The 12343-nt window shown below is 32.5% G+C and overlaps 1 protein-coding gene across 4 annotated transcripts in view; it reads left to right on the top strand.

The window, feature by feature from the left end:
- Window positions 1-12343, top strand: part of ARID2 (AT-rich interaction domain 2) — a 169833-nt gene that overhangs the window by 86983 nt on the left and 70507 nt on the right. For all 4 annotated transcript variants that reach the window (XM_079936949.1, XM_079936951.1, XM_079936952.1 and 1 more), the window contains 3 exons: window positions 1164-1297; window positions 6532-6750; window positions 10420-10487. In XM_079936949.1, coding sequence (XP_079793075.1) covers window positions 1164-1297; window positions 6532-6750; window positions 10420-10487 — 421 coding nt within the window. The remainder of the gene's footprint in view (window positions 1-1163; window positions 1298-6531; window positions 6751-10419; window positions 10488-12343) is intronic.

The following is a 12343-nucleotide window of genomic DNA, read 5'->3' as shown; positions in this document are numbered from 1 at the left end:
CTGAGATTAATCTTATTGCTGCATGACTTGTAATAGCAAAAAGCAAAACTGAACATAGCTAGTTACAGCACTAGAGATCTTGTTAAATTATGATGTATGAGTAGGACCGTATATTATACAGCCATTAAAAAAGACTCATGTAGGGACTTCCCTGGTGGTCCAGTGGTTAAGACTCCGCACTCCCAATGCAGGGGGCCCAGGTTCGATCCCTGGTGGGGAACCAGATCCTGCATGCCGCAACTAAGACCCGGCACAGCCAAATAAATAAAGTTTAAAAGGAAAAAAAAAAAAAAGAAGACTGAGGTGGTACTGTGTGTATTGACATGCTCAGATCTCTAAAATATGTTGTTAGATAAAAACATGCATAGAAAATATACAGAAAACACTTGAACCTGTAGTTATCTGTGATGAGTGAGATGTGGAGGCCAGGGCATCTTCTCATTTTCACTTTTTTTTTTTTTTAAATAAATTTATTTATTTATTTTTGTCTGTGTTGGGTCTTCGTTACTGCACACGGGCTTTCTCTAGTTGTGGCGAGCGGGGCCTACTCTTCGTTGCAGTGCGCGGGCTTCTCATTGCGGTGGCTTCTCTTGTTGCGGAGCTCAGGCTCTAGGTGCGTGGGCTTCAGTAGTTGCGGCACGCGGGCTCACTAGTTGTGGCTCACGGGTTCTAGAGCGCAGGCTGAATAGTTGTGGTGCACGGGCTTAGTTGCTCCGCAGCATGTGGGATCTTCCAGGACCAGGGCTTAAACCTGTGTCCCCTGCATTGGCAGGCAGATTCTCAACCACTGTGCCACCAGGGAAGCCCCTTCACATGGTTTTTACAGTGACCATGTATAATTTTTTTAATCAGTAAATAAAATGTACTGTTGTTCATCTACATGTAGTTGTCCTTTGATATTCTTTACTTTTACATTTTTATTTGAGCAGTGGTGTGGTCTTTTCTGAAAATTTAAAAACACTTTTAGAACCATTACAGTGAGTTTGTCTTCAGTATTACTGCTGAAGTGACTGTCCCACTAATATGAGGTTTGTGGTATCTTGTTATTATTATTATTTTAAATTTAGGGCCTCTAGAAAAGGAAACCAGATATATGTGGTGGGAGTTAAAAAACAAGATGTAAATCTATTTTAAATCTCTGCTGTACTGTTTTTCTATTTCAGTTACCTAGAAAAGTACGAGAAAGTTCATCATTTTGGGGAGGATGATGATGAGGTACCACCAGGCAATCCCAAACCACAGCTTCCTATTGGTGCAATTCCATCTTCCTACAATTACCAGCAACACAGTGTGTCAGGTAAATATCACTGGAAATGAACAAGGCATAGTTCCACAGTTTTGAATTAGGAAAATAGACATCGTCCAATGAATTGAATTGAACTAATTGGTATGAGGTCCCTTTCTGTCATAGCCTACATATAAGATTTTTAGTTGCAGGAATTTAGCGTTACAAATATATATTTTCAAGTGAAGTTTTAAAATTATTTCTTTGTCTAAAGATTAGTTTGACCTGAATAGTTACTAAAATGAGGAGAGGAAGGTCCTGTTAGGATTAGGGAAGCCAGAGGAGTACTCATAGCATCTAGATTTTCTACAATTCCTGGAATTCCCAGCACCAGAATTTCTCAGAAATGTTTCTTACTATTCAGCTATTTTCCTGCCATGGTACCAGGGATTTAAGATTCTTTTCATTTATGTCATTCTTGTAATGGTTATAGAGGAATCTGCAGCTAAAAAGAACAGGACTCAAGTTGGAAATAATCAGGTTGAGAGTCTAATAAAGAGGTTCTTGAGACAGAATAGATGGGAGTTCCGTTGTTTGTGGCTCGGGGGGTTGAGACAGTGATACTTAGGAAGAGAGCTCTGAAGAGGTAAGCATCTCTTTTCTTTAATCACTAACATTTGGCCTGAAAAAGAGGAGATACATCTTTTTCAAGGGTATGTTCTTTATAAAATATACAGTTATCTAGATCTTTATTATTCTTCATTGGTACTAATACCAGTCTCTTAGGTAATCCTTAGTTTTAAGCTCCCTTGTTTGTGCCAGTATCACTGATTTAAATTTTCCATTATCTATTTTCAGTTTCTTTCATGTTGAATTTGACTCTGTTTCTTCCCCAATCAGCTGAGGAAACAGAATCTCGTAGAATCTGTGATCTCCCGTTAGAAGAGGTTTTCATCTGATGCTTTTGTATAGTTGGGGCTTGGGAGGGGTGGTGGCAGTGGTGAGTGCAAACCAAATCTAGCTTTATCTTTAATGAGGAGTTATTACCTCAAGAACTACTGTTAAAAGGGAACATTTTAAGTCACCATGTAGAAGATCTTACTAATAGCTTAAGCGGATTAAATAAAATGGGGTGACTTGTTAGGTGATATGCTTCCTGTTTTTAAAAAGAGCTAATGACCATTATCTAATTCAAGGATGTTATCGAGGGTATTCCTACACTGAATGAGACCTTGTACTAAAGACCTTTAAGACCATCTTGTAACTGTGTTGTTCCTATATTTCATCAACAGCAGAACTGTCCATTCTTGTAGCTTAAATAGAGTTTGGTGTCTATTCCAGCTTCTCCATTTCTACATTAGATCTTGTTTAAAATGAAATTTTTTTCTGGATCAGTTTTTTTTTTTTTGTCCCCCTCCCCTAATTAAAGATGATTTACTTCAAAAAAAAAGATATTTCTGGTATTTCAGAAGCCTAATGAAAATCATTGATAGAGCTACACAATTTTTAAGGGAATGACAATTTCTTGATCTGGTGTTACAATAACTCCTTTGTGATATGCTATCATATGTCTGGTTTTTTTTTTAAGGAGAATCTGAGTAGTTATGTAACGTATGTAACATGTTTGACAAAATCAGGATTGGGGACTCATGAAAGGAAAAAAAAACTAGGACTTGCTGGGGAACATCAGACTACAATATATCTAATTGAAACTGAAAAGAGGTAGTGTTGCAGGGCAGCATTTATGAATTTGAAGGTGCTTTTTATTTTTCTAGAAGGAGCCATAGCAACATTATGACAGTGTTCTAAAAATTAACATGACCATCAATATATAAAACAAATCCTTCACTGATGATTCTTTTCAAATGCCGTTAAGGAAATATAGTAAGCTTCATAGCTGTCAATATATATGTGTGTGTCTGTTTGTGTGTGTGTAAATAAACACCAAAGTAGAATTACATGGTGGTAGATTAAGAGCCTTAGGAAATTTTAATAAGAATGTTTAAAATATTTGTGTGTACATCTTTGATTATACAGCCTTACTCTTCTTATAGGTTTAGATTAATGTATTTGGATAAATGTATTTTATCTAGAGATGCTTATATTGTTGATATTAAGAAAAGGTATTCTAAAACAGTATTTTGAAACGTAATATAATAAATTGGCATTTAGTATGAAGTGCAATTCTACTCATAATTGTCATGATAGAATATTGTACATTGATAGAATATGGGACCAAATTTTCCTTTAAGGATACTGACGCCTTTTGCCCAGTGACTTGAAGTGGCCAAAAAAGTATTCATAGATTTTGCTTTGAATTAGTAAGTATTGGCATCAAAATATGGTCGTTTTATTTGCATAGTTTTTCATACTTTTCCATGCCATAAATACCTAATCTTTTTGTTTCCGTCTTTATTCTTTCTTCCTTGGTATTGATTTGGATACAGTCAGTTCTGCAGAATTGTAGTGTAGATTACTAAGGACTTTTTGTTCATCTTCTCTTACACTTTAAAATTAAAAAATTAATTAGTTTCTAAATTAAAGATTTTTAATTTATTTGCAATATCTTTAGTAGAAGAATTATGAAAGGCAAAATTGGTACATGACAACTCATTGAAATTAATAGAATTGCAGAATTTTAGAGCTAGCAAGGATTTTAGTGATCATTTAATCCAATTCAATCATTTCAGTCAAAGGAGGCCAAGCACCCTATCCATTTGCATTTTTGTTACATAAATTTGGGAGAGCTTATACAGGAAGATGTATTATTTTAGTTTTATCAGTTGTATTTGAGCAAAAATTTTCCTTTACATGTCCCATATTCTTATAGACATTTGAACTACAGCAATCACTGCCAGTATCAATGGAAAGAATGTACTGTCTAGTATCTTTAATGTAAACAGCACTCCAGGAACAATTCTCCCTTTCCTCTAAACTGAAAACAAAGAGATTACCTCGGATTAAATTAGTTCGTCAGCAGTGATGCGTTTGTATAAACATTGAGTCAAGAATGTTGAAAATTTCCGATCCCATTCACATTATAACATTGTAGCTATTTAATCATACCTCCTTGGGGATGGGAAGGGAGGCTCTTAAAATCTTGTAAGCATTTTCTCATATATTATCGTAGGAATCTTTACCAAGCCTCATATAATTAGAGGACTTTTCATAATTATCATATTTATTCATCTTATTTTAATTGGAGATGACTTTTGGCAAAGTCATTCACGTAAGGATGTATTGAATTGAGTATATGATGGCATCTGTTATTCTTCAGTAGCAAACAGAACAATTCCAAGATCATATTGAAAGCACATAAAGAAGACTGTGACAGATGTTGAATATAGGTTCCAATTTGTTTTCTATTGAAGAGATTTGCATGAAAATTTTGTGGAATTTAAAAACTTAATTATTGCTGAGACTTGGCATCTCATGATCAATTCCACTGTGCGGTATAGAAATATCAAAATCCCTAATTCACGGAAGTTATGTTACATTTTCCCCAGATATTTATGTTATTTATAAGAAATTTCACTTTTCAAGATTATAAAAAATGAACAGCATATTATTGTTCAACCTTAAATATTATAAAGAATCGGTGTCTTATTCATTTATAAGTGTATTGTGATACTTCTTATTGGAGAAATTCCTAGAATATTTTAGAATTGAAGAGTTGTCTCAGATATCTACATTGGGAAATGAAGAAGTTTCTTACATGATTTTCTTCTCTGGCATGTTGTGACAATAGATTCCTACTTGCATTCCATTTAGTGACATTTTAAAAAGATTTTTTTTCAAATCCATATTTTTCTGAAATGTTTCATCTAGCAGTTTTCTAACTCTTGTTTCTTGCCTTTTCTCATTAAACTAATTAGATCTTTATGTGAAAAATGTACTAGGGGTATATGTCTCAGGACGTAGCTGCCAAGGCCTAAACTGCACCAATTAAGAGTCAGTATTTCTAGAAATATAACATTTTTAATATGTATATATGATGAGTATAAAATATATTAGTGTTCTGTAATCCCATCTTCCCTACCTTCAAAGTTCTAAAAATGTTCTAATTCTCCTACATAAAATCTTAGTTAGGAAAAGATTTGTTAGGACACAAAGGCATGAACTGTAGAGGTAGAAATTTATAAACCACACTTCATCAAAATTAAAACTTCTCTTTCAAGACATTGTTAAGAAAATGAAAAGGTAAACCATTCACTATCTGGGAGAAAATATTTACAAAATAAATATTAGATAAGTGACTCATATTCAGAATATTTTAAACTGACAGTATTAAGTGCCGACAAGGATGTACAGCACCAGGAACTCTCTCATACATCGCTGGTGGAAAGACAGAATGTTACCACCACTTTGGAAAACAGTTTCACAGTTTCTTGCAAAGTTAAACATACACTTTGTATGACCCAGCAATCCAAGAGAAATGAAGAAATATGTCCGCACAAAGTCCTGTATGTGAATGTTTACAGCAACTGTATTCAGAAGGGCTAAAAACTGGACACAGTCCAAATGTCCTTCAACTAGGGAATGGATAAACAAATTATGTTACAGCCATACTATGGCAGTAAAAAGGAACCAACTATTGATACACACATCAAAATGGATACTAACCTCAAAAGCATTTTGCTAAATGAAATAAATCAGGCACAAAAAGATATATATTGTGTGATTCTGTTTAATTGGCATTTTGAAATAAAGTAGATCAGTGGTTGTTTATGGATAGAAGAGAGGATCAACTACAAAGGAGCATAAAGAAACTTCTTTGGGGTGATAGAAATACTCTCTATCTCCATTGTGGTTGTGGTTAAAAGACTATCAAAACTCATAGAACTGTAGAACTAAAAAGCATGAATTTTACATATTATGTGGCAACAAATCTGACCTAAACAAGTAATAATCCTCCCAAAATTGGGTAAAGAAGGTTGGCAGCATGTTTAGAAACATGATATTGTTAAAAATTTGAAAGGAACCGGTCTTTCTGGCTTATAGTATTTAAAAATTGGAATAAGTCCCTTGAAATACAAGAATAAAAAATATAGACAAGGTAAATTAAAATAAAGATACAATAGTAATTTTGCAATGATATCCAACAGAATATGTACATTTTTTATGTTTTAATACTTTTTGAGGAATGTAATTTTCACTTAAGTTTAGAAAGTTGAACTCTAAACTTCTACTCAGTTTATATTTTATAAAAGAAAACAAACTTCTGTCCTGTATTCAGAAGATATTAACCATAAAAGGTTTCTAATCCTTGATATACTTAACAGTGTTTTCGTTTTTGTCTTTGTTAGATTATCTGCGTCAAAGTTATGGGCTGTCTATGGACTTCAATTCGCCAAATGATTATAATAAATTGGTGCTTTCACTATTATCTGGACTCCCAAATGAAGTGGACTTTGCTATTAATGTATGCACTCTCCTATCAAATGAAAGCAAACATGTCATGCAACTTGAAAAAGACCCTAAAATCATCACTTTATTGCTTGCTAATGCCGGGGTGTTTGATGACAGTAAGTTTTAGCCTTAATGTTTTGTATAATCATTGTATTAAAGGTGTTATAGATTTTTTTTAAAGGTTTTTAAGGGGGCAAGTACTTTTCATTAGGCAATATACTAGCATTCTTTATTTCCTTTTGTTATATTAAATGTATTATTATTATTTTAATTTAATTAATTAATTTATTTATGGCTGTGTTGGCTCTTCATTTCTGTGCGAGGGCTTTCTCTAGTTGTGGCAAGCGGGGGCCTCTCTTCATCGCGGTGCGCGGGCCTCTCACTATCGCGGCCTCTCTTGTTGCGGAGCACAGGCTCCAGACGCGCAGGCTCAGTAATTGTGGCTCACGGGGCTAGTTGCTCCGCGGCATGTGGGATCTTCCCAGACCAGAGCTCGAACCCATGTTCCCTGCATTGGCAGGCAGATTCTCAACCACTGCGCCACCAGGGAAGCCCGATATTAAATGTATTATTTAAAATAATGAATGTTTGGATTTTTTTTAACCTTATATTTTTGAATAATAAAAGCCTCACTAGAGCTTTTGAAATTAAAATGCTGTATTTTTCTTATAGTAAATGTGGGTTTGTTGATTTGAGAAAATTGTTTGATACAAAATTCTGATAGCGAAAAATAGGACCTGGAAGAAATTGTTTTCTGAAGTCTGTTTCTGCTGGTGTGTAGTTATAATTTTTAACTAAACAAATTTAGGTCAATGAATTTGAAAATTTGCTGCATAATCAAAATAAGAATGATCAAGTATTTCGTATTTTTTTACTCGTAGGATTTGTTATTTGTAGGTTTTTATAAATCACGTTCTTTGTTTTCTGTGTAATTATCTCAAATCTAGGTTACTTTTCAGACCAAATTGCTCAATTCTTTAATTGAGCAATTTAACTAGCAATCCCTAGTTTAATAGGGATTTAGAAAATATGTTTTAAAATTTTTTCCTGCTATATTTTTTCTTTTTAAAATATTCTATGTCAGCTGAATGTTATTGACATAAAATTTTTTCTTGCTTCTCAACCCTCCTTCTACCCCAATACCATGTAACTTCTTTTGTCAGAAGTATATTCTATTAATGGATTAAGGTATTGATATATTTTGAAATTATCATATAGGAAACTATATAGAACAGTAGATATAGTCTGAGAATTTCATGTAATATTTCATAGGTTCATGAGTATTTTTATGTTTAAACAGTGATGTGTTTGCAAATGAGTTCATTTTTCTGTAATTTGGGTCAGTAGTATAATTTTCAAACATACTTTTATTTGGGATTATCTAAGTAGGATTCCTTTGTTGTTGTTGTTGTTGCTGTTGTTGTTGTTATTGTTGTTGGCCATGCCGCACGGCTTGTGGGATCTTAGTTCCCTGACCAGGGATTGAACCAGTCCCTTAGTTCCCTGACCAGGGATTGAACCAGTCCCTCGGCAGTGAGAGCACGGAGTCCTAACCACTGGACCACCAGGGAATTTCCTAAGTGGGAGTCCTTACAATTTGACATGTACTTATTTTGTATGAAGACATTTTGAAATTAAACAAAAGTGAAAATGAGTTTCTTACCCTGCCAGAAACTATTCTTGGTTACTTGGAGGAGGAAAAAAGATTAGCACTTATCAGTTTGTATTGTAACTTTGAAGATCTAAATTTGGTAGATTTCCATCTCACTCTCATTTTCTTTGCTTCCTGATATTTCATTTTGATCTTTTAAAGACATTTTTCAGCATTTAATATAGAATGGTTTAAAATTGTTTCACATTTTTTTAGAAATCTTAAAATGAAGTTTTTAAAAATAGTAAATATTCTCAGACCAGAATAATTTTAGTGAATTCTTACCATTTAATCATTGAATAAGAATTACATTTGTATATATGATAAAAGTGAGCTTACCACCTTTGATGCACTGAGGCATGACATTCTTTATACCCAGTTTATCTTCTTGCATTTTTTAGCGTTTTTGTTTGTCTCAGACTAAATTATTATGTAGAGTAGCAATCTAAAACATTAATAATTTAGCAAATGCTGTTTAACGGATGTTTCTTTTATTTCAACAGTTAGAAGTTTAGAGTTCCAGAGTACATAGGGACTTTATGAAGACCGTATACTTAAAACAGTGGTTTTACATTATGAAAATAATTCTTTTGAGTTTGAAGATTAAGGGTATATTTGATTATGGGCATATTTCATAAGGCTCTTGAGAGGTTTTGAATTTTTTTAGGGCATGGAATTTTAATTGAGAGAAAATGTAGATACCACTTTCTTTGAAGGTGTGTAATGTTTATACATATATGTATTTGAAGAAGTATAATAAAAATTCCATGTGACAAAAATTTAGTTTTTCCATCTTATATTTCCATTCAGTATTCTTTTCCCAGTGAAGTTTTTCTTTATAAGGTTTTCTTCAGGACAAACAAAATTTTGTCTCTTTAGTAGGGTGTGGACTTCATTTTTCTGATTCAGCTGCTACGTCTATATAAATTTGATGTTTTATGAAATTCTTCTTTAGGTCACTGTAGTTAAATTTATTTATTAAAAACTTCAAATCTGTTCTTTATATCATGTCCCCATGATCCTAATATCAATATAATGTTAAACTGTTTCCATTCTTCACCCTTATTAGTACTTTTTCAATGAATAGTCTTATTCTAACCTAAGTACTTTACAACTTTAACTCAATATTAAGTAAAAATATTAGATCTATACTTAAAGGCATGATAAGACTGCAAACATTCATTAAATCTTTTACAACAGAAAATATATCCATATGTTATGCATGTCACAGCACATCCATTTAAGGAGATTTACTTTTGTTTTTTTAAAGAATTACATTCATAAAACTAGTTTTTCTGTTAAAAATTGCCAATACATAGTTTTCTCTCTGCATTTGAAAACCAATAGCTTTCATTACAGAATACAGATAATTACAGGTAGTTGATGAAAGTACCTACCTAATTTTTAAAGGTAGATGCCTATTGTGTCACAGCTTAGACATTTATATTATACAACTTTACTGTCTGGTCCTGTAACTGACAAAATGAGTTAGCAACGCAGAGGAGAGAAAAGCTATATGTATCTATCTATATACCTTAACCTCTGTTGTCCGGAGGGGGCAGGGTGTTATTAAGAAGCTTTTGAAAATAGATGGTTTGACTTTGCTCCTGATAACTTTATCAAGAAATACAAACGAGCTATAGCTGAGAATGTTTCCTAAAGGAGATTTCGTTGTGGGAATTATTCCCAAAGAATGCCTTGTCCACTAATATTTCAAATATGAATTACATAATTCTTTTTGAAATGACTATGAAGATTTAAAGTTATAACAGTTTGGCAATCTAATAGCAGTAGCATCAGTTTGACTTTTTAATATGTTCCTCTTCTACAAATGAAAACTAATGCAGAGTAACTATTACAGTACCCTCATTTTTTTCTTATTGTCTGTATAACTATTATGAAAGTGAGTTGTGTATTTTTAGATTGTAGTGACATAAACTTTCTTTAAATTCTATAATTTAAAAAAACAGTATTTCAAAAGAAATTATCATGACTTTCTATCATTTATTATGAAACAATTTTTAATGAACAAGGTATCCTAAAATGTAGTTTCACTGTTTTTCCAAACCTACCTATTAAGGAACTAAGTGAAAGAAATAATTTCATTTTACTGAATACACTATTATTCTTTTAGCTTTAGGATCCTTTTCTACTGTATTTGGAGAAGAATGGAAGGAGAAGACTGATAGAGATTTTGTTAAGGTAATTCACGTAAAATAAAATGTTGAACCACTGAATTACATGTAGCCAAGGGCCAAGGGTCAATGGTTGCTTATTTTATATACAAATTGTGATTAACTTGAGTAAAAAATTGTTTAGAATAGCTAATAAACAGAAGTAAAGTTTTTAGTTATCATACATAGATTTCTGAGAATGATAAATCTGTAATAAAAGCAGTAAATCAAAGGATACCCAGACTGTGAGTAGCAGTCCTGGTAATTTCCTTAGGATTCTTTTTCAGTTCACTTAATCACTCTTCAGCTGTGTCTAATATGCCACTTGATTTGTTTGTTAAGTTTTATTATAGTCACTGTGTTTTAATTTCTAGAAATTCTCATTGTATTTTTTCAAATTTTCCCTTTTTGATCTTCTCCTTTTATAATTTTTAAAATATATATTTAAAATATCTTTATTAATATAATTAAATTATATATTAAATATATGATATATAAACATGAATATATCATATATTTTATATGTAAAATATAAATGAAAGCTTAAAGATATGTACATATACACATACCTGATAATGCTAATGTCTAAGCCTCCTGCAACTCTGATTCTGCTGATTCTGACTTGGTGGATTATTCCTTTGTGTTTTATAATGTTGGTTTATAAATGTCAGCAGATTTCTTTCTGTAGGATTTTTGTACAGATTGGTTGGAGAGTATTTCTTCACTTCTGTGTTGCTTTTGCCAGTCACTTGAAAGGAAATACTGATCAGAATGACTTTATAATTTTTTTATTGGAGATTTTTCTGATTACTCTGATGGTAAAAACAAATCCATGGGAGATGTGGAGCAGTCTAGTGGTGAACATATCATGGATTGTTTTTAACTGAAAGCTCACGCAGAGACAGTCAATCCCTTTTGTCTCCCTTTCTTAGGGTATTAAACCTTCAAATTTCCCACCATGATACGGAGTTGCATTTTTAATTCCCAGTTTTACAAGCTCACCAAAGTTTTATATTCTGTCCTTACCCCACCCACTAAAAGCCAAGTCTCTTGATTGTAGTTAAGCAGGTAATTTCTATAACTCCAGAAAACTGGTGAGTAAAATGTAAGATGCATAAAAAAGTACACTAAAGTAACACATGCAGTCACAATGGGGAATGTGTTTGTCAGTATAGTCACTAATCACATGAAATCAAGAAGACACCAGTATGTTGAAGATGAATAGATGATCACCTCTGTTTTCATTAATTTCTGCTATTTATATTTTATTCTCATACTGTATTCTTTGGGTTTAAGTTTCTTCACTTTTTCTAATTTCTTGAGCTGGTGCTTACAGTTATTGATTTAAAAATTTTTTTTTCTAATATATACATTTGAAGCCATAAAATTCCATCCAAGCACATATTTAACTTTATACTTCCAATTTTGATATTTCATGTTTTTATTATAACTCATTTAAAAATATCTTCATATTTCCATTATGATTTTCTCTCTGAAACATAGATTATTTAGAAGGGAATTTTCTTAATTTCCAAAAACATGAAAAATTTTCTAGTTTCCTTTTCTTAATATCTAACTGTATTTCAGTATGTTCAGAGAAACATACTCTGTATAATTTTAAACCTTTGAAATGTTTTCACCCTTTATTTGGTAGCTTAGCATTGATCAGATTTTATAAGCACTCCATGTGTATTTGAAAATAACATACACAGGCATATCTTGCTTTATTGCCCTTCACTTTATTGTGCTTTGCAGATACATTTTTACAACTTTGAGGTTTGTGGCAACCTTGCGATGAGCAAGTTTATCAGTGCCATTTTTCCAACAGCATTTGCTCATTTCATGTCTCTGTGTCCCATTTTGGTAATTCTCAATATTTCAAAC

This window comes from Stenella coeruleoalba, assembly GCF_951394435.1.
Source record: "Stenella coeruleoalba genome assembly, chromosome: 11".
Classification (NCBI taxonomy): domain Eukaryota; kingdom Metazoa; phylum Chordata; class Mammalia; order Artiodactyla; family Delphinidae; genus Stenella; species Stenella coeruleoalba.
The sequence above is the reverse complement of the archived record's forward strand: the minus strand, read 5'-3'. Positions and strand labels throughout refer to the sequence as shown.